This window comes from Esox lucius, chromosome 16 (genome assembly GCF_011004845.1).
Source record: "Esox lucius isolate fEsoLuc1 chromosome 16, fEsoLuc1.pri, whole genome shotgun sequence".
Classification (NCBI taxonomy): Eukaryota; Metazoa; Chordata; class Actinopteri; order Esociformes; family Esocidae; genus Esox; species Esox lucius.
The window spans coordinates 32518912-32545337 of NC_047584.1; the positions used below are offsets into that span (position 1 = coordinate 32518912).

Below are 26426 nucleotides of genomic sequence, written 5' to 3' on the forward strand. Positions count from 1 at the left end.
CATATGTAACGTTTGTAGAGAGTGTTCCTCTATTCTTCGCATCTATAAAGGTCCTGGTTTTTCCAAGGCTTTTTTTTGTAGTCTCAATCGCACAGGGATAAGTGGTGATGGGTAAGACTGGAACTCTGTTGAGCTTGCTGGGAGTTGCGTATGCTCATGAAGCCAGGAGTATTACCAGGTGATTTGGTGCTTATACCCTGCGGTGGTGGGGCCTTTTTGGTCTGTAGTGGAGGCGCTGCACTGGCCGTGGTGTCTCAGTTTAAATGGATCACAGCCTGGTATTAGGGTGTTATTGGATAAAGGTATTACTGTCTGAAAGGTGTGGAGTCAGGTAAAGCCATGAGGACAGTGGGCCTTGGGTCAGGAGGAGGATCTGCTGTCCAGCTGCAGGTGTTGCCCCGCCTTCCTGCGCCTCCCCTCTCCTTAGTCTCACCTCTTTCCATTCCTCTGTCGTCCCTCCTTTTTTCTCACACGCCTTCTCTTTTTTCTCACACGTGCTGTTGCGCTTGAACTTCTCACTTGGCTGTCCCTTGCCCTGTCCGTGCTTTCCGTCTCTGTCTTCCTCTGTCACCATGCTCTCCTTCTGAGTGTCCTTGTCGTCGCCCTCGGTTGCCATGGATTTGGGCAGCCTGACCACGGTGGTTGCCAACTCGACCTACATCAGTGCCCGGGGTAGCTTTGACGGCTCCAACTCGGCCGTCTTGCGTGACAAGAAGTATCACAGCCGCCTCAAACTGCCCCACATCACGGTGTGCGAGGGCCTCCAGGAGTCCCTGGACCTCTCCTTTCAGTGGGTCTGCGTGCAGCAGCCAATTGGCAAGCGCCTGTTCCGTGAGTTCCTGGAGGCGACACCCGAATACCATGGCCCGTGCCACCTGTGGCGGGACATTGAGGAGTTTGACTTGGCCGAGGACTCAGACCGGGCCCAGAAGGGGTCCCGGATCATCCAGCGCTACCTGGAGTCCTCGGCCAAACTCTACTGCCCTTTCCTGACCCCGGAGATAGTGAACCAGGTGAAGGAGTCCCAGAAGGGGGCCGGGGATGGCCTCTTTGCCCAGACGCTGGCCTCGGTGCTGGGATACCTCCAGGAGGCTCCCTACGCCTTCTTCCTGGAGAGCATGTACCTGAAGAGGTTCCTCCAGTGGAAGTGGCTGGAGATGCAGCCCATGGACCAAGACTGGTTCCTGAACCTCCGTGTGCTCGGGAAGGGTGGGTTCGGAGAGGTGTCTGCCTGTCAAATGAAGGCCACAGGGAAACTGTACGCCTGCAAGAAGCTCAACAAAAAGAGGTTGAAGAAGAGGAATGGCTACCAGGTGAAAGGTTGATGGGTGGATGGGAGGGCTGGTGTATTCTAATGGCTCACCTGGACTGGTGTCACTGAGGTGATGTTTTCTGTAATTGCTGAAGAAACGATATCCCAAGAGCAAATTCATTCATTTGTATACATCACACTTTTGTTGCTATCAAAATGTAACAGTAAAAAATTTTTTTTTTATGGGAAGCGTGATGGTTTTTGCATATTGTCAAACAGAATTCGGGTTGGTGGGGGTCTGAATGCTAAATGCAGTGAAGAAATTGTAAATAATTGAGTATAATATGTGCCAGACTGTTCGTAAGTCATTCCTTACCCATTCATGTTTATTTTTCTGTGAAATATACCAAAAAAACATTTTACATTCCCAACTTTTTTTGCTTAAATGCATCTTGTATATATTTCTAAAAAAGCTTAAGGGTGCCTTATGGACTTAGTTGGATAAAGAGCCCCCTTTCAGCACTGGACCGTGCCGCAAATAATCCAGATTGCATTGTACAATCATAAATGGGTATTCTTTTTCAGGTGTCATATACAGCATAGTCCCTGTGACTGCTGGAAGTGAACCCTTTTCATCTCAAGGGTCAATGGTTACGCTAATGGAACTAGTTGACAGTAGTTTTGATATATGCTGCAGTACCTGTTCTCCAGGTTGCGTTTCACAGTACACATTGCAGAGATTATAATAGTGTCTGTCTGGTTGCCTTAGCCATCGGTATTAAACACAGCACAGGGGTATAGCGGTTATGTAGAGCTTTAGGGGAAAGCTGCCATCAAATGAACTGCTGGGGATATTTAATTAATGTCCTTGAAAACTAGTTCAGAGTCCTGATTGGAGATACATTTCTGTACCTCCATCATCACAATAACTGAAATAATATGATTGGGTAGGGGAGATTAAGGTTTACATTTCATTATTTTTAACCTATCCGTCCATGTAATATCAGTAATGACATTTAAGAATGGAGAAAGGTTGGATGCTTGTTAAAAGTAATCCGACTGGGTACTGTCTAGAACAGAGGACATGTCAAATTGATGTGAAAAGTAAGAATTGTTTTTGCATTTTCTCGAACCCTTTGCCCTTAGTTTTACTTCTAACCTGCCACAAAGTAAATTCTGACATTTGCTTCATCCTACCTCTTCATAGATATCAAACGAGAGGGGCAGCAGTGTGGATTTGTGACTCATGTCCTTCCCCCTCCTCTACTCTAGGGTGCCATGGTGGAGAAAAGGATCCTTGCCAGGGTTTACAGTCCTTTCATCGTGTCACTGGCCTACGCTTTCCAGACCAAGGATGAGCTCTGTCTGGTCATGACCATTATGAATGGAGGAGATCTGAAGTACACACTCACATGCAGCAGAAACTATAATATTTGTTATTGGTTACGATAGATTTGTAGAACGTTTGTTTTCCATTATTACCCCAGGTACCACATCTACCTGGTGGACGAGAACAACCCAGGGTTTGAGGAGCCCAGGGCCTGTTTTTACGCTGCTCAGATCATCCAAGGATTGGAGCACCTGCATCAGCAGAGAATCATCTATAGAGACCTCAAACCTGAGAACGTGCTTCTGGATAACAAAGGTACCCACTAAGTGTGCCATACTGGGCATGTGCACGCACACGTTTGTGCGTTGTGAGCCTGGTGCGATGTCTCACTGTCTTAATGCTGTCTCCTCAGGTAATGTGCGTATCTCTGACCTGGGTCTGGCTGTGGAGCTGAAGGAGAATGAGGAAAAGGTCAAAGGCTACGCTGGGACACCAGGTCAGCCTCTCCCGTGGGTTCATCTGCCTGACCTCACTATCTCTCAGTGGGTTTAGAGTCCCCCGAAATGCATACTGTGTGTGACCTTTAACCTCTGCTACCAGGGTTCATGGCCCCAGAGCTGCTGAAGGGAGAGATGTATGACACCTCGGTGGACTATTTCACCCTTGGGGTCACACTCTTTGAGTTCATGGCTGCCAAGAACCCATTCAGGGAACGAGGGGAGAAGGTAACCCTGCTTCGTCATTTCAAGCGTTCATATTGATAACGGGTGTGTAGTCCTTTGTTGCCTCGTGTCCTAGGCCTCTGTTTTTGGTCATGTAGAACCACTGGTGTTTCGAGGCTTTAGGTGGCCTATTTATGGTACGATGTTCCTCCTTACCTGGCCTCCCTCTGGTCAGGTTGAGAAGGAGGAGCTGAAGGAACGTATCATGACCGGGACTGTGGTCTACCCAGAGATGTTCAGCGAGAACGCCAAGTCCATCTGTTCCGCCCTGCTGGAGAAACAGGTGAACCTGCGATTGGGCTTCAGGAACGGAACCTGCGATGAGATCAGGGTGCACCCCTTCTTCAGTGGCATCAACTGGAGGAGGCTTAATGCCGGTAGGAAGCCAAAGGGTTTGTTTTTGTGCCGTCCTGTCTGTGTGCTTGGGTCAGACCGTAATTACTTGCCTGAGTTCGTAGCTTGGTCGTCTTCCAGCCGCCACAGAAAACAGGTCTGACGTGAGAAGCACAAGAAGCCCTCGTCTACATGTACCACAGTGTGAGTCTGTCCAACCCCCCAGCCTTCCCTTTCTCCTGCAGGCATCCTCTCCCCTCCGTTTGTCCCCGACGCCAAGGTGGTCTACGCCAAGGACTTGGACGACGTGGGGGAGTTCTCCTCGGTGAAGGGCGTGGTGCTGGACAACGTGGACAGTGCTTTCTTTGACGAGTTCTCCTCCGGAAACATCCCCATCCCCTGGCAGGAGGAGATGATTGAGATGGGGGTGTACGGCGAGCTCAATGTCTGGGGTCCCACCGGCACCGTGCCCAATGACCTCCGCAGGGAGTCCATCTTGGAGCAGCCCAGGTCATCTACCTGCTGCTTGTCATGACTTTCTCCAAGGAGACAGGGCACAGAGAATAGGGAGCAAACACAGTCCGCAGACTTCCGAGGTGAAGTTCTGTCTGGAGGTGTGGAACATTCCACTGTCTGATGACATCACTAAAGGCAACCAACGGAATCTTTATTGAACATTTGACGTCATAGAATAGAACAGCGAGGGGAAGAGCTGTCAAAAACCTGGGGACAAACGTCGCTATTCTGACAATGACACCTGGACCCAAACAGGCACTCGGGGACAGTCCATAACAGCCAATCAGGTTATTCGGTTAAACGTTGCCATGGAGATGGAATCAATCAAATTTATCTATAAAGCCCTTTTTACAACAGCAGTTGTCACAAAGTGCTTTTACAGAAACACCCGGCCTTAAACCCCAAGGAGCAATTTCAGTGGCTAGGAAAAACTCCCTAAGAAGGCCGAATTTTAGGAAGAAACCTAGAGAGGACCCAGGCTCAGAGGGGTGACCAGTCCTCTTCTGGCTGTGCCAGGTGAGATATTAAAAGTTAAATTGGAATAATTAATAAATGCATGTGGGCTAAATCCATAGTCTATTTAAATTTAGACTAGGTTAGAATTATGACCAGATGGACAAGGACCGGGACAGCAACCCCAAACCAGGTACTCCGCAGGTGTGGACCAGGACCTCATGTCCTCCTGAAGTTTAAAAAGGGAGGAGACTGGGAAAATTATCAACAACAATTTATAGTGGAGAAGGATAACTTAGTGGGGAAGGAGAACTGACCCAATCCCCCAGCACTTAATCATAAACCGTGATGTAGAGATTAGTTTTTAGTAGACACTTGAAAGTATGAATTTCTAACCTTAATTGGCAGATCATTCCACAGTAGTGGAGCTCTATGAGAAAAGGACCTGCCTCCAGCTGTTTGTTTAGAGATTCTAGGTCCAATTAAAAGGCCTCCATCTTGCTATTGTAGGTTACGTGTAGGTATGTATGACAACTTTAAAAAAAAAAAAAGCACTGGACAGCGCCCGGGGTCGTACCTCCGGCCTGCAGACCATGAAATAACTGTTATGAGGAAGTAACCCACTGAGCTAAACCAGCACCCGACGTTACTCCCAGCAGAATGAGTTGTAACTATAAAGTTGTAGGCTACACGACAAGCATTTTTGCAAGTGTGGGGATATGTTTGGAGACATTTCGCGTTTGCAAAGCTTCCATTAAAAAAAAAAAAGCACTGAACAGCGCCCGGAGTCGTACCTCTGGCCTGCAGACCATGAAATAATTTTTACACAAGAAGTAACCCACTGAGCTAAACCAGCGCCTCTCGTCTCCGCCAGCAGAATGAGTTTTAACTATAAAGTTGTAGGCTAAACGACAGGCATTTTTGCAAGTGTGGGGATATGTTTGGAGAAATTTCGCGTTTGCAAAGCTTCCATAAAAAAAAGAAAAAGCACTGGACAGCGCCCGGAGTCGTACCTCTCGCCTGCAGACCATGAAATAACATTTATGAGGAAGTAAGCCACTGAGCTAAACCAGCACCCGACGTTACTCCCAGCAGAATGAGTTGTAACTATAAAGTTGTAGGCTACACGACAAGCATTTTTGCAAGTGTGGGGATATGTTTGGAGACATTTCGCGTTTGCAAAGCTTCCATTAAAAAAAAAAGCACTGAACAGCGCCCGGAGTCGTACCTCTGGCCTGCAGACCATGAAATAATTTTTACACAAGAAGTAACCCACTGAGCTAAACCAGCGCCTCTCGTCTCCGCCAGCAGAATGAGTTTTAACTATAAAGTTGTAGGCTAAACGACAAGCATTTTTGCAAGTGTGGGGATATGTTTGGAGAAATTTCGCGTTTGCAAAGCTTCCATAAAAAAAAAAAAAGCACAGGACAGCGCCCGGGGTCGTACCTCTGGCCTGCAGACCATGAAATAACTGTTATGAGGAAGTAACCCACTGAGCTAAACCAGCACCCGACGTTACTCCCAGCAGAATGAGTTTTAACTATAAAGTTGTAGGCTACACGACAAGCATTTTTGCAAGTGTGGGGATATGTTTGGAGAAATTTCGCGTTTGCAAAGCTTCCATAAAAAAAAAAAAAAGCACAGGACAGCGCCCGGGGTCGTACCTCTGGCCTGCAGACCATGAAATAACTGTTATGAGGAAGTAACCCACTGAGCTAAACCAGCACCCGACGTTACTCCCAGCAGAATGAGTTGTAACTATAAAGTTGTAGGCTACACGACAAGCATTTTTGCAAGTGTGGGGATATGTTTGGAGAAATTTCGCGTTTGCAAAGCTTCCATAAAAAAAAAAAAAAGCACAGGACAGCGCCCGGGGTCGTACCTCTGGCCTGCAGACCATGAAATAACTGTTATGAGGAAGTAACCCACTGAGCTAAACCAGCACCCGACGTTACCCCCAGCAGAATGAGTTGTAACTATAAAGTTGATAATTTCAGCAAGGTAAGTAAGAGCAAGTTCATGTATTGATTTATAGGTTAACAGTAAAACCTTAAAATCAGCCCTAACCCTAACAGGCAGCTTAATTTGTAAAAAAATAATCTGTTCTAGTTAGGTTTCTAGCAGCCGTGTGCAGCACTAATTGAAGTTTATTTATTGATTTGTCAGGGTAACCGGAAAGAAGAGCATTGCAGTAATCTAGTCTAGAAGTAACGAAAGCATGGATTAGTTTTTCTGCATCAGTTTTTAATAGAACATTACTGATTTTTGCAAAAAATGTTCTTCAAAGGAGAGGTCAGGGTCAAGGGTGACGTCGAGGTTTCTTACAGCTTACAGTGAGATCTGCTAACAACACTATTTGTTTCTTGTGTCCTAAAGCGTTTCTGTTTTCCTTGAGTTTAAGAGCAAGAAATTCTCTGTTATCCACTTCCTAATATCTGAAACGCATTCTTCCAAAGTAGCTAATTTAGGGGCTTATCCATGCTTCATTGAAATATATAACTGTGTGTCATCTGAATAACAGTGAAAATGTACATTGTGATTTCGGATTACATCACCCAGAGGGAGCATATAGTGAGAACAATAATGGGCCCAGAACCGAGCCTTGAGGAACAGCAAAACATACCTTTGACTTGTCATTTTGAGTTGTTATTTTGAGTGACCCTGAATGTTGATTGATCATTAGGTTTGTTCTGCTGTTAGTGAGATTGCTAGATGACCGTTGGACCTCTGTTCAGTTGAGCGTCTGTGTTCCAACATTTAGGTGATCGTGGTAATGATGGGTGATCGTGGTAATGAGACAACAAAAAGATACTGAAAATAAGAGAAGGTTTCAGAATTAAGAAGGGTTTAAATGTGCTAAGAAACATACCAAACCTAACCCGAATAAAAGCCATAGTTGAAGAAAGCCTTTTTATCAGTATTTGTGTTTACCATCTTCTTGAACAAGCACATTTTCATATTCATTCAAATGGTTTGTTCACTATTGTAAATGGAGGTGGGACTATCACTGGTAGATTTCAGATGAAATGCAAACACCTTTAAAAATATCTCTGTTGAAGCCATGACAAACTACCAGCATGTTGTTTCTGTTGTTAAGGAAAACCTCGGAAACTTTACAAGTCAAATTTACTCTTATACATTTGTCAACATCCATCCATCCATCATCTTCCGCTTATCCGGGGCCGGGTCGCGGGGGCAGCAGTCTAAGCAGGGATGCCCAGACTTCCCTCTCCCCAGACACTTCCTCCATTTGTCAACATTTCGTTCTTAAACAGATGTTTCTTTGCATAAAAATTCTTTCTTTAAACTTTCTTGACTAGTGTCTTTGGAAGACACTGGGCTTATTTAAATGTGAAAAAATATAAAGTGGAGTTACAAGAATGTTTTAAGACTGCGAAAAATGTGTTGAGAAAAATTCTAAGTAATTCAAAGTGAATTTATTAGCAACAATTCTTGTCAAAGGATCAAAGGAATGAAGAAAAAGAACAATGATATATGTAAATAAAATTGTTTTTGGAGAAGTCACACTTGGTTTTGAGTCATTTAGTTTTTGAAGGACACAGGTTGTTATTATAATGTATAAGCGGAATGTCAAAACACTGTTTTTGTCTAATAAAACTCTCCCGTGGTGTTACTCTCGTGGTGTTACTCCCGTGGTGTTGCCTTGTAGACCCTCACTTCCTCCTCGTCAAACTCTGCCAGCAGAGTGGTTTTAAAACAACTCTGAAACCTCTCTGTGAAACTCAGGTCGGACTGGAATCTCATCTTATTGGCCCAGAGCAGTGTGGTGCCACTTCCTGGTCTGCAGAAGTGGCACATGGTAGCCAGCAGCTCGTCCATGTAGTCATGGTGATACACCACATCGGCTGCCAGCACGTAGTCGTAGCGATAGGAAGTGCAGGGGAAATCCCTTTCCAGGTTCTGTCCCCAGGTGAGGGCTGCCACCTGGGGTGCGTAGCGGCAGCGCCTCCTTGAGTTCCGAGAGAGGTTAAAGGTCAGGTTTGGTAGGATTTCGGGCAGGTCAGTGGCTGTGACCCAGGCACCTGGAAAACAGGAATATAAAAGGAAAGGTCAGTCAGTCAAATGAATTAGTCTGTCGTACGGTGTCTCAAACTGACAGACTGACCCTCTAAATGAGGCAGTTATTCAGACTGACGGGGGTCAGATGTATAGACTCACCCAGCAGACTGGCCACTATGGACAATAAGCCTGTCCCTGCACCGATCTCCAACACGGCCTTATCCAGCAGGTTCACCTGGTGACAGTTATTCTCCAGGAACTGACTCAGAGCAACTGCCTACATACGCACACACACCCACATGTGCACACACACACAAGTTTGTATGGCTATCCTCATGGGGACCAGAAATTGCATGCTCCGCCTAATCTTATCTTAACTCTAAACCTGACCATAACCCTTACCCTAACCTTAACCTATCCCTAATCTAAACCTAACCTTAACTTCAATAAAATAACATTCATGCCTAAACTTTACCTAGATGTAATGCCTAACCTTAACCCTAAACTTAACCAACAACTCCTGGACCTTAAATAAACCCCAATTGTAAAATGAATTCTCTGTTTGACCCTATACCCTGAGCTGGAAATTGACTTTTGTCTCATGGGGACCGGCAGAAAGTCCCCATGAGTCAAATTGTTTCTGGTTTTACTTTACTCATGGGGACATTTGGTCCCCATGAGTAGAGTTAAACCTAAAACCTGCACACAGCGACATCATTTCACCATCACTGCCATTATAATGGTCAGCATTATCGTCTGCATTATCACCATTATTGCATCATCATCTTCACTATTTTTAACATCATCGCCCTTCATCATCACCATTTTTACAAAATTATCTTTCATAATTTCATCATCATCACCATTATTACATAATTATCTTTCATAATTTCATCATCTTCGCCCTTATAACATTAGCATAAAATAGCGTAACCACTATAACATTAGCATAAAATCATCATTATCATTGTCACCATCGACACAACGGACGCTGGAGCAATCGTATCCATCAGTGCGAATTAAGTGCAATGAATTTCCATTCTCCCTTGGGCAAATGCATCCGGCGACATAACCCAATGCCAGCGAAGGTCTCACCCCAGGCCAGACTAGAGCGCCGTACGAGTCCATGGACTCTCGGATGCAGATTTCATGACCGGCGATGTGGAAGCACTCATTCCCCAGAGAATAATAAACGCTGGGCTTCCACGTGCTCCGTCTGTCCCACGCCTCTCCGGCCATCTGCTTGCGGTCAGACGCCACTGTAGGGGACATGACCCAGTTAGGACCACAACCAGACTAACCAGCTATTCTGTACCTGTACGTTTCACTCCTCTCATTGGGGCCCACCAGACGATTCACATCTTTGTTGTAGAACTGAACTTGCTGATTCACTGATCGATGGCTTGATGATTAACTGACGGGTTGAATCGGGAGAGCTGAATCGGGTTGAATCGGGAGTGCTGAATCGAGTTGAATCTGGAATTTTTTTAAATATTGGGATAGCCGGGGAGTCCCCGAGGAGAGGATTGAAAACCCCAACTCAACCCCACGCTGGACACTCAAAGGACCACTTCTACACACGTTAAGAACATGAGACTAAGACATCTCAGCACCAGGACCAAAAACACAACTACAATGGGCGGCCAGCTGACAACGCCGCCACAGGTTCACAGTCACCAGTCCTCACTACACTTGCCTTCGTCTGCTGTTCCGTTTCCCCCCACCTGTGGGTGCTGTTCTTCGTCCCTGTTCTCGCCGGTCTCTCCATCTCCCCTGTCCTGGTCCTGCCGTTCGGCTGTAGGTCGTGTCTGCATGTCCACGGAACTCTGACGGAGTCATCCAATACTTTGGTTGACCTTTTGTCCGAGCATCAGTCAGAGCTATGTGTGTTAACATCTCACGTCAAAGATGGGGAACGACAATTCCCAGCAAGAATGGGGAAACAAGTGAAATGTGACCCTGTGAGGACCTTTCGCAGGTCCCCAAGCATAAAAAGGCCATTTTTGGTTAAGGGATTTGTTAAAAAGTTACAGGGTTTACTTTAAGGGTTTTAAGGGTTAGGCTTTAATTTTAGATTGATGGGGGTCGGGACATTTTTTATTTTGATTGGGTAATCATTGTGTGTTTGTCCATGTGGATGAAGATTCCTAAAGTTTTTTTGTGTGTGTATGTGTGCGTGTGTGTACTGTATTTGTTGCCTACATGTGTGGGCTCATGTGAGCCTGTCACCCCAACCTTGACATGTCTGACAGGTCTGAGCAGACCCTGGGGCTCCCCTAGTTCTGGCTTGATTCTGGTCCGGGTGGGTTCTTATGTATCGATTAGGAACCGCTCCACATCCCGACCTCACTCAGCACCATTCTCTTCCGGCACTGATTAATCTTTCTCCAAACGGGTTGGGCGGTCAACAGAGTTCCACTTCAACAATCCGTCACACTGTAGATTTTCAGGACTGAAGCAACATTTCCCACCCTGAGATACGTGTAATGTAACTGTTTTTGACAGACACGCTCATGTGGTTAGGCTTTTAAAAACGATGAGCCCGTACTGCAGAGAGGTTAACGAAGTATTTAAAAAGTGAACTGAATACATGAGCTGTTGTAGGATAAGTATGAATTGACAACATGGAATGAGGCATGAGGATGTATGACATGAATAAGCAGAACACATGAAATCAAGGATGATGATGGTATGACTTGATACAGACCTGTAGTTTGATGTTTTCACCCTGTTTCTCTACGCCTCTCTGTCTCTATCAGACCCTGTCTCTCTGTCTCTGTCAGACCCTGTCTCTCTGTTTCTGTAGCTTAATATATCTGTCCCAGTATCTGTCTCTCTTCGTTTCTGGTTGCCTTTTTCTGTCTGTCTGTCTGTCTCTGTCTGTGTCTCTCTGTCTCTGTCTGTCTCTGTCTGTGTCTCTCTGTCTGCAGCATCCTGGGTTTAAAGCCTGGCACCGTCCCTTCAAACACGCCCCTAAAACCCCGGAGCTGCACCTTCCAGAAGGAGTGAGTTGGAGAGGGACAACGGGTGTATGAGGGAGATGAAGAGCGACAGAAACAGAGAGAGAGAGGGAGCATAATAAATTAAGACATACTTGGCTAGCATTACAGAATGACAGACAGTCAGATATGCTGCCTAAAGCCAGGACCCCTTATTTGGCTAAAACCTTCTCTGCTGATCTCCGCTCACTTGACGCCTAGTTCAGTCCCCATGTTCATGTGTGTGTGACAGTGTAAAACCTGATTGTCTTGATTAACAGAGCAGATTGGCATCACGGTCACCACCCCAAGTGTCTGCCAGGGCACTTTGGTTCGCCGGGGCTCGTGGGTACTGTAGTCCAAAAACATGTTTATGTCAAAACCCTGTTATTCTGGCATGTGTCCCATTTTGGAATGCAGTTACAGTGCCAATGAGAAGCAGTATGTCCCCCCCCCGATGAATGTGCTCCCATATTAACTGTCCACAGCCAATTTAACACAGTCTTAATTACCCAGACTTAATAACACAGTCTCAGTCCCAAGGTCTTACGCTGCCATATTATTGTGCTGGGGGAGTAGGGTCAGTTCTCCTTCTCCACGATAATTCCTTGTAGATCTAAGAAATGCGTTTTCAAAATGTTCCCTGTCCCCTGACGTTTTAAACTTAGGAGAACATGAGGTCCTGGCCCACACCTGAGGAGTACCTGGCTTGAAATACCCGTTGCTGTCCCTGTCCAAAGTCCTCCTGGTTGTGTTACAGATCAAGATGATACCTGACGATTTCAGCTGCTACTGTACTGTCACCTCTCGCCTCCCCTGTGTTGTCCCGGTCCTTGTCCATCTGGTCATGTTTCCGACCTGGATGGAAAATAGACTCTGGACTCAGCCCACATGCATTTATTAATTATTAGAATTTGTACTCTTAATATGTTCACCCGGCACAGCCAAAAGAGGACTGGTCAGCCCTCTGAGCCTGGGTCCTCTCTAGGTTTTTTTCTAAATGTATGCTTTCTTAGGGAGTTTTTCCTAGCCACTGAAATTCAACACTACTGTTGTTTGCTCCTTGGGGTTTAAGGCCGGGTGTTTTGTAAAAGCACTTTGTGACAACTGCTGATGTAAAAAAGGGCTTTATAAATACATTTGATTGATTGATTGAATAATCCAGCGTTATTAACCCAGTGTTACTAACTCAGACTTAATAACCCAGGTTTATTAACCCTGACTTATTAACCAAAACATTTTAAATCAGCCAGAGTTATTAACCCTTTTAGTGCCTAATTGTCATGCGTGGTGATAACTTCCTGTGGCTCACATTCTACAACTACACACTATGTGGAGGTCCTTTGGATGTACTGTGCTGTGTAAAGCTGGTCAGTGTGGGGTTGATTAATGCTGACCCCAGTCCAATCCCCTCTCCGCCTATCAAGAATGGCCAGGGAATGACTTGGCTCACTTCTTCAGTTTTTTTCACCACCACTGACTTTCTAAAACTACCCCCCTCACTTTCCACCTCTGTAGGAGAGCCTATCTTGATGGAAAGATCTGTGGGAGAGCCTATCCTGATGGATGGGTGAGTGGGAGTTGAAGTTGGGATTTATGTGATACTGTTTGTTTGCCTTAAAATATACAGTTGTTTTGTGGTGTTTCAGTGGAACTATGGCAGTGGACATTGTAGAGTTTATGATTTAGGGCCGATGGGCTGAAGTCTGATCCAGCCTGTACATGTTCGCAAGGCTGGGGGGTTTACTCGCTCTCGAAACACCCTGCAGAAACAGGTGTGTCTGGGCTTAGAGATTGTACACACACACACACACACAGTCTGTTCTATTCAATGAGATATAGAAACTCAATCTGTGTCTGGACATCCCCCAGAGCCTCAGCAAACTGCCCCCAGTGAAAGACAAAGCTGCTCCGCTGAGTCACCAACACCAGAACAGTAACCCCAGGCCGTTCATCAGAGGAAATAGGACACATTGCAGTAGCAAAAGCAGCAACAGCTGTGTGTCAGGGGAACTGTTGGACTCATGCCGACACGCAGCGACAGTTTCTTGGACCAAGATTAGGTCTTCGTGGGGATTGGTTTGTCGTGAGAACCCGTTCTCTGAGGGACACGCATTGAATGGCTTTCATCATGCGTTTATCAAATGGCTCATCCTTAATATTATTTGTCAAGGATATTTACATAAAAGCTGTCCCCACGCGGGGAACTGTTCAGCGGTATGCAATGTCACTGTTAAGAGGCTGTGACACATTTGTCATGGATGTGAATCAATCTGTTGTTGTTGCTCTACAGGATTTTTACATGGGCTCTCTGTTCAAGCATTTTGAGACAACTGCTGATGCAGAAAGGGCTTTACAAAATGCATTTGAATGATTGATTGTCCAATCGCCAGATATGATTGGAAACGGTTGACTTAGTCAGGTGAAGCGTCGCAAAGCTGGTGGATATTTCCCTGCCAAAAATAGATTGGCATTGCATTGTGGGCCGATCCACTACAAGCTGCCAACGGCCAGGTTCCCTGTTAGCGCGCCGAGTGACCTGCTTCTGATCCCTCAAACTGGCTGTGGTTGTTTCAGACTTCCATGGAACCTCTGGAGAGGGAGAGGGACAGAGGCTGAGAGGGGGACCAGAGCCTGGGAGAGGGGGACCAGAGCCTGGGAGAGGGGGACCAGAGCCTGGGAGAGGGGGACCAGAGGGAGAGAGGGGGACCAGAGGGAGAGAGGGGGACCAGAGGGAGAGAGAGGGACCAGAGGGAGAGAGGGAGACAGAGGGAGGGAGAGGGACAGAGGGAGAGAGAGGGGTGGACAGATTATCAGAGAGAAGTTCTCTGAGTGGTAACACTTTTCCTGTGGGACTGTACATAAGATTTGTATAATCAATTGTGTGTGTGTGTGTGTGTGTGTTGATTAGGGATTACATTAGAAAGATTAGACATGGTTGATTGTCACCTGAAAGCTGCTAATCCTTCCTCCGTGGTCCAATGGAAAATGAGTCACACTCACAGACACCAGGCTTCTGTTTCTGGATGTGTGTGTCTCCGTGTGTGTTTTTGCGTGTACGCATGTGTGTGTTTGTTGAAAGGTGCTAATCTTCTCTAACTCTGATGGGATGGGTGTGGATGGGCAAATAGTAGTTCTCTCGATTAGCTCTGCTCCGCAAATACATTTCACGCACAGCAGCAAACACCCAGCATGGAGTCCCAGCGGAAGCCCTGACTGAGATTTAAAGTACACTAAGCTGGATGGGTCAATAGCTTTCGTCGCCGCGGGAGACAATTGCCCGCGACAACAAAAACCCCTCAGCTTGTCGCTGGTCCTGCAGACGACATGCAAGGGACAATATAACGTTTGTTATTTTGAGCCAGAGAAGGAAACAAGTCCCAGTAGGATGGCCAGTATGTTGGATGTATAACGGTCAGGCATCCAGGGGACAATGGTGGCTGAGTAAACAGTGCTTGGTCAAAGCCCTCTCAACGGCTCTTTCCTGTCACCCGTGTGCTCAGCTTTCGCTGTCTGCCGAAACACTGAGCGCTTGGGGAAGTCGGCGAAATCAAAAACACAAGCAGGAATAACCTCTCTAAAAACAGCCCTTTATTGACATCATTCGTTACAGTCAATTAGTCGCTTTCAGAAATATTTGAAGCCCTGTTCTACATACAAATTAAATCCAGTGTCTTTTTTTGGCTCCTAATATCTTTTTTTATTTTTATTGAACAATAATATCACTGCTGAACAGAAAAATTTAAGTAACTGGAAATTCATACTGGAATGGATATGTTATAGTGGAATACCCAACAAGCATAGTTAAAAAAAAATCACAAAACCGAAGACAGCTGTCTTCACACAGCTTGAGGTGGTGGGTGTCTTTAAGCACAGATCTCGGATCAGCTTATTTTCCTCAAACACTGGCCACGGGGCGAAGTATGTCCTCTGAATTCAGATCAGTGTCTAGAGGCAGCATGTCCTCTGAATTCAGATCAGTGTCTAGAGGCAGCATGTCCTCTGAATTTAGATCAGTGTCTAGAGGCAGCATGTCCTCTGAATTCAGATCAGTGTCTAGAGGCAGCATGTCCTCTGAATTCAGATCAGTGTCTAGAGGCAGCATGTCCTCTGAATTCAGATCAGTGTCTAGAGGCAGCATGTCCTCTGAATTCAGATCAGTGTCTAGAGGCAGCATGTCTTCTGAATTTAGATCAGTGTCTAGAGGCAGCATGTCCTCTGAATTTAGATCAGTGTCTAGAGGCAGCATGTCTTCTGAATTTAGATCAGTGTCTAGAGGCAGCATGTCTTCTGAATTTAGATCAGTGTCTAGAGGCTGCTCCCGGTTCCTTCCTAGTCAGAGCAGAGGAACGCCCCCAGACGTCAGGAACACCCAGCCCACAGAACAGAATAGCAATTATAGTCACATCAGCAATTATAGTTTGACTAATTTGTCCGCATGCAACAACAATATTTACATAATCTGTTTGCTGGGGAGTTTTCTGTTTAGTTCCCATAGCTAGCCAAATATGCTCTCCAATATAACACTATTGGTACCATTTTTAAAAACACAGATGATGGCCATTAGCGCCACCCAATGCTCCTTTCCTGCCTGGTGATTGGGCTAGCCAGGCAGCCAAACCTAAGAGGACGAATCGGACAATCCAACCAGATTAAATGATCTGCCTGACAGAACAGAGGGAAACAAAACACACACACACAAGCACAAACAGACAAACATACATCCATGTAACAGTCCTCCAACCCAAGTGTGTGTGTCCTCAGTCCCCTCAGGTCCATAACATACCTACCAACTGTGTGAATGGGAATGGAGAGCAGGTGGCCTTGAGTGAAGTTAGTCTGCCTGTCGAACTGTAGAGACGTCAAGGCTGTTTACACATCGTCCCTGTCAGGTTGAGTTAGAGGCAGTGAATGACTCACTGACAGTCTGGGGCGGATCAGAGAACTCAGCTTAATCTGCGCCAACCCTTCCTTGGACTTCTGAAGAGAATTTAGCACTGGCAGTTCAGGACTTTGCAAGTGAGTCTCCTTGTGGTAGAAAGCAGTTATTGCAATCATTCTACATGTACACGTGTGGTTGTGTCTGTGTGTATGTGTGGTAATATGGGATGTTGTGTGTCTGTGTGTGTGTGTATGTGTGTGTATGTGTGGTAATATGGGATGTTGTGTGTATGTGTGTGTATGTGTGGTAATATAGGATGTTGTGTGTCTGTGTGTGTATGTGTGGTAATATAGGATGTTGTGTGTCTGTGTGTGTATGTGTGGTAATATAGGATGTTGTGTGTCTGTGTGTGTATGTGTGGTAATATGGGATGTTGTGTGTCTGTGTGTGTGTGTGTATGTGTGTGTATGTGTGGTAATATGGGATGTTGTGTGTATGTGTGTGTATGTGTGGTAATATAGGATGTTGTGTGTCTGTGTGTGTATGTGTGGTAATATAGGATGTTGTGTGTCTGTGTGTGAATGTGTGGTAATATGGGATGTTGTGTGTCTGTGTGTGTATGTGTGGTAATATGGGATGTTGTGTGTCTGTGTGTGTATGTGTGGTAATATGTGTGGTAATATGGGATGTTGTGTGTTTGTGTGTGTATGTGTGGTAATATGGGATGTTGTGTGTCTGTGTGTGTATGTGTGGTAATATAGGATGTTGTGTGTTTGTGTGTGTATGTGTGGTAATATGGGATGTTGTGTGTCTGTGTGTGTATGTGTGGTAATATAGGATGTTGTGTGTTTGTGTGTGTATGTGTGGTATTATGGGATGTTGTGTGTTTGTGTGGAACCCCCCTCTCCCTCAATTCCTCCTCTCACCTTAGGGGTGAAGTTGGGTCATGTTCTCTCTTTTTTTTTTTTTTTATGTCTTTTTATTAAAGCATATGATTTGACATACAATTCACTTGTACATTCTGAGAGCTTATTTTATAACTAATTCAAAATAAAAAATAAAATAAAAGTACAATAATAAATACAAATAAAAATCTTAATCGCTGAGGCCCAGTAATATAGCAAAAAGTCTGGTAGTGCCAATCCCCCCTCTGGCTTTGGCCTACAGAGATGTTTTTTACCTATTCTGTGAACTTTGTGTCCCCACAGAAAAGGAACTATTAAAGAATCTAGGTTTTAAAAAAATATATTTTTAGAAACATTGGGATGTTCTGAAATAGGTATAACAATTGTGTGAGGAAAATCATCTTTATAGCATTGATTCTCCCAATTAAAGAAATTGGGAGCGTGTCCCAGAATAATATTCTAGTCTGTAATCACTCTATTAGAGGGGGGAAGTTTGCCTGGAATAGAGATGAGTACTGTTTTGTCACTTCTATCCCCAAATAGGTCAATTTCTCTGGAGAGACTGTAAATGGAAAGTGATCTAGGTGTGTTAAGTCACTCATTTGGACCGGCATTAAAACGCTCTTAGACAAATCGATCCGATAACACAAAAAGGTCCCAAACAGGTTGATTTCATCGAGAAGATTAGGGATGGTAAGTTGAGGCCTCGTTATATATGTCATCTGCGTATATTGATATCTTATTATTAGTGTCTTTGGTGGAGTAGCCATAAATCTGGGCTTCCATTCTAATACATTGGGCTAGAGGTTCAATAGCCAAGGGATAGTGGACACCCCTGCCTTGTCCCTCTATGTAAGCTGAACGGAGAGGATATTGTCCGGTTTGTTGGGATTTGAGCTGTAGGATTCTTGTAAATGAGTTTGATTAATGACAGGAACTTATTTCCAAAATTTAACCTATTAAGAACTTCAAATAAGTAACACCACTCAATCTGGTCAAATGCAAGTATGACAAGATCAGTGGGTGGACCTCTCTTTGTATATTTAATATTGAAAAGATGTCTAAGATTAAAAGTAGCACTCCTATTTGGTATGAAACCCGTCTGGTCCTTATGAACTAGCTTTCCCAATAAAGGATTCAGCCTGTTAGCTAATATTTTGGCAAATAATTTCCCATCAACATTAAGTAGGGAGATAGGACGATAAGCACCTACTTCCTGTGAGTCCTTCCCTTTTTTGTGAATTAATGTGACCACAGCCTCAGTTAAGGTGGGGGGCAAATTACCCTGTATCTTAGCATGTTCATATAATTTCAACAGGTACGGGGATGAATTCTCACTGAATGTTTTGTATAATTCCCCTGGAAGTCCATCAGGACTTATTACTCTTTAGGGAGGCAATGGCGCTCCGAACCTCTGCAATTGTGAGGTCAGAGTTCAAGGAATCACCATCTTCCGCACTTAGTCTGGAAAGTTCACATTTATCTAAAAATGCATTAATAGTTACAGAGTTTGAAGTGGTCTTTGAGGTATACAAGTCAGTATAATGATGAAACATCTACTAAGCCTTTAAAACCCCATTACGTTTTTAATACGAGACTTAATATGAAACATATTGCTGCTAGTCCTCTTTTCAAACTGCTGCTAGTGTTCAGTGTTATTTATATTTATGTATATTTATTAACTTAATTCTCATTACGTAGTTGTTGGGTGCCATGTCACAACAATTTCATTGTGCAGGATGAGATGGTGCATTTGACAAATAAAACTTGAACTTGAAAGAGTCTAGCTAGACTAGTCAGATCACGCTTTAATATGAACCAAATGTGACCATATTCCTGTCTCACAAGCAAATTGGAGTGAAACAACACAGTAAATTGTCCACATTTCTTCTCTCTCTTTGTCTCTCTCTAGTATGTGTGTGTATGTGGCAGCTGCTTGATAAATAAACCTAGAGTAAGGGTAAGTGTTTTGGAAGTGGGATTCTTCATAGCCAATTAATAAACAAGGTAAATACAGTCTGAGTACATTGTTGCTTTATCAGTTCTTATTTTTTACCCATTAAATAATGTAATAATCAGTCAATACTGCAGTAAATTATTACATTAGGTGCAAATGTTTACCATTATATATTATCATTTTTATTACAGCCCTCCCAAGTTATTATTATTACATTATTACTAGTTATTACATTATTGTTAGTTAATACATTATCAGGTTGCTAGAACCCCTCTTCCTCCATATTTAAAGACTGCATCATCCTCTCTTGCTCCACTCTCATGTATGATGCTCCATCCATCATGGGCCCCTCACCCATCATTGGCTGCTCCATGAGAGGCCTCTGAATAAATCGAACCCTCTCCTCCAATAGTAATTGCTCTTCACTACGAGGCGTCTCCCATTCTAAAGGTTCCAACTCCAGAACTGGATCTTCTGCCACCACAGCCAAGTCCATCCTTGGGTGATGTCCAGTCAAAGGCGCCTCCCTCAGTTTTGGTTCCAGCTCCACGATTGGTTCCTCAGACTGGACGTGATCCGCCCTCATCACAGGCATGTTTTCCATTGGCTCCTCCCCCATGATGTTGTAATCTTTCATGATTGTATTCCCTCCCGAAGGCAAATCCCTTGTTTCTGGTTCCAGCTCCATGATTGGTTGTTCCTCTGGGATGTAAATCTGTTCTTCACCTAGACCACCTAGACCACGTGCCTTCTTCATCTCTGACTCCATCTCCAGCTCTGACTCCATCTCCAGCTCTGACTCCATCTCCTGCTCTGACTCCATCTCCAGCTCTGACTCCATCTCCAGCTCTGACTCCATCTCCTGCTCTGACTCCATCTCCAGCTCTGACTCCATCTCCAGCTCTGACTCCATCTCCTGCTCTGACTCCATCTCCAGCTCTGACTCCATCTCCTGCTCTGACTCCATCCCCAGCTCTGACGCCATCTTCATCTCTGACGCCATCTTCATCTCTGACGCCATCTTCATCTCTGATGCCATCTCAACCTCTGGGTCTAGCTTCACTTCTGGGTCCATTTCTAAACTTCGTTCCATCTGGTCTGGTTCCCTAATCTCTGGCTCTTCCAATTCCAATCCCATCTTTGGCTCTGGTATATTCCTCATCTCTGGTTTCCCAATATCAGAATCTTCCATGCCAATCCTCAGTAGATCCTCCTCCATCTCAGCCTCTGACTCCTGCTCAGGCAGAGACACCTCCCCCACAAACGCCTCCATCACAGGTGCCACTACTCCCTCTGCTGTCTCATGCACAACAGGGCTCAGTTTCCCAGAATCCTCCTTGGCTTGCTTTGGTTTATCCATCTCCCCTTGGTTCTTTGGTTTATCCTGGATCACAAGCGTCCATTCAGCTGGATTTTCGTTCTTCTGCTCCACTGGTCTCTGCACTTCTTTTTTGTCCTGCACTTTAGGGCTCAGTTCCTCTGGTTTGTCCTTCACCAGTGGCTTTAGTTCCTCTGGTCTGTCCTGCAATTTAGGTCTCGGTTCCTCTGGTTTGTCCTGCAATTTAGGGCTCAGTTCCTCTGGTTTGTCCTTCACCAGTGGGCTCAGGTCAGCAGGTGTCAATGGGATTCTCTCCACAATTGTCTCCGGGTTCCAGCCAGCTGGTTTTCCCTGTCCCACTGTGCCTTGACTGTCAAGTGGCAGAACTGGTTTTGGTGCTGCGACCCATTCATCCATTAACCCATGTGGTACACCCAGGGCCACTGTGGAGTAGAGAAACATGCTTGAAAAGTACTTTACATTTAGAATACTGTAACATATATATATATATACACTCACCTAAAGGATTATTAGGAACACCATACTAATACTGTGTTTGACCCTCTTTCGCCTTCAGAACTGCCTTAATTCGACGTGGCATTGATTCAACAAGGTGCTGAAAGCATTCTTTAGAAATGTTGGCCCATATTGATAGGATAGCATCTTGCAGTTGATGGAGATTTGTGGGATGCACATCCAGGGCACGAAGCTCCCGTTCCACCACATCCCATCCAGATGCTCTATTAGGTTGAGATCTGGTGACTGTGGGGGCCATTTCAGTACAGTGAACTCATTGTCATGTTCAAGAAACCAATTTGAAATTATTCAGAGGATGGGTACATGGTGGTCATAAAGGGATGGACATGGTCAGAAACAATGCTCAGGTAGGCCGTGGCATTTAACGATGCCCAATTGGCACTAAGGGGCCTAAAGTGTGCCAAGAAAACATCCCCCACACCATTACACCACCACCACCAGCCTGCACAGTGGTAACAAGGCATGATGGATCCATGATCTCATTCTGTTTACGCCAAATTCTGACTCTACCATCTGAATGTCTCAACAGAAATCGAGACTCATCAGACCCGGCAACATTCTTCCAGTCTTCAACTGTCCAATTTTGGTGAGCTCGTGCAAATAGTAGCCTCTTTTTCCTATTTGTAGTGGAGATGAGTGGTACCCGGTGGGGTCATCTGCTGTTGTAGCCCATCCGCCTCAAGGTTGTGCGTGTTGTGGCTTCACAAATGCTTTGCTGCATACCTCGGTTGTAACGAGTGGTTATTTCAGTCAAAGTTGCTCTTCTATCAGCTTGAATCAGTCTGCCCATTTTCCTCTGACCTCTAGCATCAACAAGGTATTTTCGCCCACAGGACTGCCGCATACTGGATGTTTTTCCCTTTTCACACTATTCTATGTAAACCCTAGAAATGGTTGTGTGTGAAAATCCTAGTAACTGAGCAGATTGTGAAATACTCAGACCGGCCCGTCTGGCACCAACAACCATGCCACGCTCTCTTTCCCATTCTGACATTCAGTTTGGAGTTCAGGAGATTGTCTTGACCAGGACCACACCCCTAAATGCATTGAAGCAACTGCCAGGTGATTGGTTGATTAGATAATTGCATTAATGAGAAATTGAACAGGTGTTCCTAATAATCCTTTAGGTGAGTGTATATGTGTGTGTGTGTGTGTGTGTGTGAATCATCACCCAATCATATTGGAATGTGTATAATGTTTTGACATAGCTTTGGACAAAGTTTAACAACTTATTTATTAATTTAAGATCCCTAATGAGCCCCAGTGTGCTGCAGGTGTGTTTTGGACTTCCAAAAAAAAATGTATATTTCAGATAAAGACCATCCAGTATGTGGGGAAATAACCTGATGAAATTACAGTGAATAATTAACCTGGACTGCTTGCAAAACAGAGTGGCCCTGAACTGGGTCTTTAAGAAAGGAATAAATCTATATAATCAAAAGTGTTGAGCTGACAAGTGTTCCAAGATAACAATGTAAGGTGGAGAAACATTCAGATGTTTGTGAGAGTTCTGCAACTCTAAACCATTTGTGCAACTCTAAACCATTTCTGTTACCTACAGCATTCATTTCCAATTAATTACTTTGCCAAGTATGACTAAAAACTTCTCCTTGTTCTCAACAATGACCTGGTAAAACACCTTATTGCGAGGCAAAATAAAAAGGCTGGACATGCAGATTAGTGATTGCCAAATAATATAAAGACTATTTAATCTGGGTTTTGAGACTAATAGGGTTACCCCAGAAAGATTGAGAGACTCAGATTCCCTTCACTATTGAATCATAAATCTACATCAGAGAGATCTATCAAGTGGCTATCAGAGAATATATGACCTAGATATGAGCCATTACATTACAACGGTCATAAACAGACATGAAGGCTGGACCCATGGACCAACAAACCCCAACCCACCAAATAAATAAATAAATGAAAAGTACAAGTTTCCCCTTAAAGATCTCCTGGTCCTGGATATTTAACACACACTGCATTTCCCATTACAGTGGCAGAGACCACCAACTGTACAGTTATTATGGAAGAGACAACCAACTGTACAGTTATTAAAAGGAACAAATGTAGGAGTTCATAATATAAATACACATTTTTTAACTGTGTTTTGGTAAGTGCTGCATTATGGGAAAGGCGACATGTACAAACAATCTACCCATCACTCTTCAGAAGAATAAGTGGTGATAACTTTCTGACAGATCTAGAAACAGACGCTGAGTTGCCTTACCATTCACTGTCAACAACAGTGAAACCAGAGCCTTCATCTTCATCTAAAGAGGGGAAGGAGAGAAATGGCAGTTTAAAGCCTGAAAGACTCACAAGACAACTGTCAAACAAATCGACAAGCGTACTGTCTGTAAATAATACAAAAGCCTTAGTTATTATTGCCTTACTGTATTATGCTCCAACTGCCTGTCTCTGTATGAGCTTGTTTTGAGCTCTCCCAGTCCTTTAATGACCTGCTCCACCCCTCTGCATTGACACCACTCCCACTCCATCCTTCAGAACTCTTCCTCCAGTCCTTTCACGGGCAGGTTTGTTCATTAACATATTTCTGCCCCAATCTTGGTATCTTTCTAAAATTCCGTTATTATAGTTTTGACACTAATTCTGATTTTGAAGATGATGCTAATACCAGAATTTACTTTTTCGTAGCAGGTTAGCAGCACCTTCAGGAGAAAAAAAGTACAAGGTTAGGAGAAATAACATAGTAGAATTAACATAGTGGGTTAGGAGAATTAATATTGTAAGTTAGAAGAAACAACATAGTAGGTTAGGAGATTTAACATTAGGAGAATTAATATAGTAGGTTAGGAGAATAAACATAGTAGGTTAGCAGATTTAACATAGTAGGTTAGGTGTATTAACATAGTAGGTAAGGAGAAATAACATAGTAGATTAGTAGAATTAATAAAGTGGGTTCGGAGAATAAACATAGTAGGTTAGTAGAATAAACATAGTAGGTTAGTAGAATACTTGGAATGAGGCGTTACCCCAAGTAAAGGAGTTCAAGTATCTCAGGGTCTTGTTCGCGAGTGAGGGGACAATGGAGTGGGAGATTGGCCGGAGAATCGGAGCAGCGGGCGGTATTGCATTCGCTTTACTGCACCGTTGTGACAAAAAGAGAGCTGAGCCGGAAGGCAAAGCTTTCGATATACCCGTCAATTTTCCTTCCTACCCTCACCTATGGTCATGAAGGCTGGGTCATGACCTCAAGAACAAGATTGCGAGTACAAGCGGCTGAAATGGGTTTTCTCAGAAGGGTGGCTGGCTTCTCCCTTAGGGATAAGGTGAGAAGCTCAGCCATCCGTGAGGATCTCGGAGAAGAGCCGCTGCTCCTTTGCGTCGAAGGGAGCCAGTTGAGGTGGTTCGGGCATCTGGTAAGGATACCCCCAGGACGTCTCCCTAGGGAGGTGTTCCAGGCACGTCCAGCTGGGAGGAGACCTCGGGGTAGGCACAGGACTAGGTGGAGAGATTATATTTAGACACTGGCCTGGGGAACGCCTCGGGATCCCCAAGTTAGAGCTGGCAAATGTGGCTCGGGAAAGGGAAGTTTGGGCTCCCCTGCTGGAGCTGCTGCCCCCGCGACCCGATACGGATAAACGGATGAAGATGAGATGATGAGAGATGAGATTAGTAGAATAAACATAGTAGGTTATGAGAATTAACATAGTAGGTTAGGAGTATTAATATAGTAGATTAGGATAATTAATATACTAGGTTAGGAGAATTAATATAGTAAGTTAGTAGAATTAATATAGTAGGTTAGTAGAATTAATATAGTAGGTTAGTAGAATTAGGCTGCGGTTTTGAAGAGAGTTTGGATTATCCTAAATGTTATCTTCATCCATTCTATTCATTATTCTTTCTTTCTATTTGTCCTCTCTGCTTCCTGGTTTGACTACAGATTATTGGGCCCAAAGTACACAAAATGGATCACTATACAGAAGAAAAACAATATCCTTATCTCAATAAGCAATAACCATATATCAGTAATCAAACACAGTTGCTGGCGGACTTTATATTTCAACTGGGAATTATTTGGTGTCCATGATGGAATGAGGAAGTGTACTGGACGTGTAACAAAGACACCAGGCTTTAGTGACCACAGAGAGTCATCTATATAACGTCCCATCAGAAAGACTGCACCCTATAAAGGGGCAATGTCCCCTTCAGTGCCCTGTGGCTTTGGGATTTGATCTTTAGACCAGAGGAAACTTGGCCCCCTACTGGACCTCCAACACCAATAAAAGGGAGATAACAAAATCTCCCAACACAGAACCAACCAGAACCAACCATGCTTAGCTTCAAAGGCAAGCAAGCACTGGGGTTATGCATAATAAATATGCATAACCCCAATGCTCCCTGATTCGCCAGACTTTAATTGGGCCCAAAGTGCAAACCATTATTACCTCCCTGAACCAAAGAAAAGCAACAACCCTGTCACAATAAGTAATATCAATATATCAATAACCAAAAACTGTTCTTCGTGGACACTTTATTTGAGAATGTCTATATTAAAAAAAGAAATGTGCAGAAATGAATATAGATTGTACAGTTAATTTGTTGTCACACGCCCCAGGTATTGGTGACCTCATCTGATGAGAAGGCACTTCAACTGAAACACTGTCTTTAATTAGTAATCCTGCACTTTCAGATGTTTTTGCCTAAACCTGTCATGTTTTCTGATCGGACAAGTGAAGACTAATAAGGCACATTGTGAATATATTGTATATGATTGTATATGATCCTTTCCAGACAGAAGTACTGCAGAGTCAGAAACTAAAATCTCCCACATCTTCTGGATTGGTCTGGAGCTGCATATCCTGTATATATGCAAATCAACTGTTTATTAAGGTGCACCTATAGGCTATATTCGCCGCCATGTTATTGTCCTAAGCAAATTAAGGTGGTTCTGATTTTATTTATGGCAGAAGCACTTGTGTTTAGTTGACTTATTTTTAAGACAATGACTTGACAAAGAATGTCACCATGTGTTTCAAGATAATTTGTTTTTACTTGCAAACTATAAAATAAAAACATTTATAGCAGCACACGTCCAACACATCCTACGTGTCCTTTCCTTTTCCCATGATGTTTGTCCAACTCCACTTGTGGTAAGTCCACATTGTGCAGACCAGGCGCGGGTGGTGACATCACGAGAAAGCAGCGGCTATGTTCCAGGCCGTGTCAGTAGTAATTGGACCAAGTGTAGTA

General features: G+C 44.3%; 2 protein-coding genes and 1 non-coding gene across 4 annotated transcripts; 1 reads left to right on the forward strand and 2 right to left on the reverse strand.

The window, feature by feature from the left end:
- The first annotated feature begins 25 nt into the window (after positions 1-25).
- LOC105016570 (rhodopsin kinase GRK1-like) lies at positions 26-4567 on the forward strand. 2 transcript variants are annotated; one of them, XM_010880508.4, is made up of 7 exons: positions 26-1313; positions 2525-2652; positions 2740-2897; positions 2995-3078; positions 3183-3307; positions 3480-3681; positions 3883-4567. In XM_010880508.4, the coding sequence occupies exons 1-7, from the start codon at positions 615-617 to the stop codon at positions 4170-4172; spliced, it is 1686 nt and encodes a 561-aa protein (XP_010878810.1). In that variant the 5' UTR covers positions 26-614; the 3' UTR covers positions 4173-4567. The 2 variants fall into 2 exon arrangements, with proteins under 2 accessions (XP_010878810.1, XP_034142650.1); XM_034286759.1 differs by having other exon boundaries at positions 3480-3587; positions 3883-4075.
- A 3628-nt stretch (positions 4568-8195) lies between these two features.
- LOC105016599 (protein-lysine methyltransferase METTL21C-like) lies at positions 8196-10440 on the reverse strand. The gene is made up of 4 exons (XM_010880536.3): positions 10323-10440; positions 9722-9885; positions 8786-8903; positions 8196-8649 (listed from the first exon to the last, which is right to left on the reverse strand). Exons 1-4 carry the CDS (start codon positions 10438-10440, stop codon positions 8252-8254), a joined length of 798 nt encoding a protein of 265 aa, XP_010878838.2. The 3' UTR covers positions 8196-8251.
- A 10500-nt stretch (positions 10441-20940) lies between these two features.
- On the reverse strand, positions 20941-23654 carry LOC105016572. The gene is made up of 3 exons (XR_004574570.1): positions 23603-23654; positions 23437-23479; positions 20941-21109 (listed from the first exon to the last, which is right to left on the reverse strand). It is a non-coding gene; the product is annotated as an uncharacterized LOC105016572 (transcript).
- Between the last annotated feature and the right edge of the window lie 2772 nt (positions 23655-26426).

What these genes read in the sequence shown, in the direction of transcription:
- LOC105016570 (XM_010880508.4), top strand. Translation starts at nt 615, where the DNA reads ATGGATTTGGGCAGCCTGACCACGGTGGTTGCCAACTCGACCTACATC. An exon ending in AGAAGAGGAATGGCTACCAG is followed by an intron (nt 1,314 to 2,524) that starts GTGAAAGGTTGA and finishes CCTCTACTCTAG; the next exon opens with GGTGCCATGGTGGAGAAAAG. An exon ending in CGTGCTTCTGGATAACAAAG is followed by an intron (nt 2,898 to 2,994) that starts GTACCCACTAAG and finishes CTGTCTCCTCAG; the next exon opens with GTAATGTGCGTATCTCTGAC.
- LOC105016599 (XM_010880536.3), bottom strand. Translation starts at nt 10,440, where the DNA reads ATGCAGACACGACCTACAGCCGAACGGCAGGACCAGGACAGGGGAGAT. An exon ending in AAACGGAACAGCAGACGAAG is followed by an intron (nt 9,886 to 10,322) that starts GCAAGTGTAGTG and finishes TGTCCCCTACAG; the next exon opens with TGGCGTCTGACCGCAAGCAG. An exon ending in CATAGTGGCCAGTCTGCTGG is followed by an intron (nt 8,650 to 8,785) that starts GTGAGTCTATAC and finishes CCTGTTTTCCAG; the next exon opens with GTGCCTGGGTCACAGCCACT.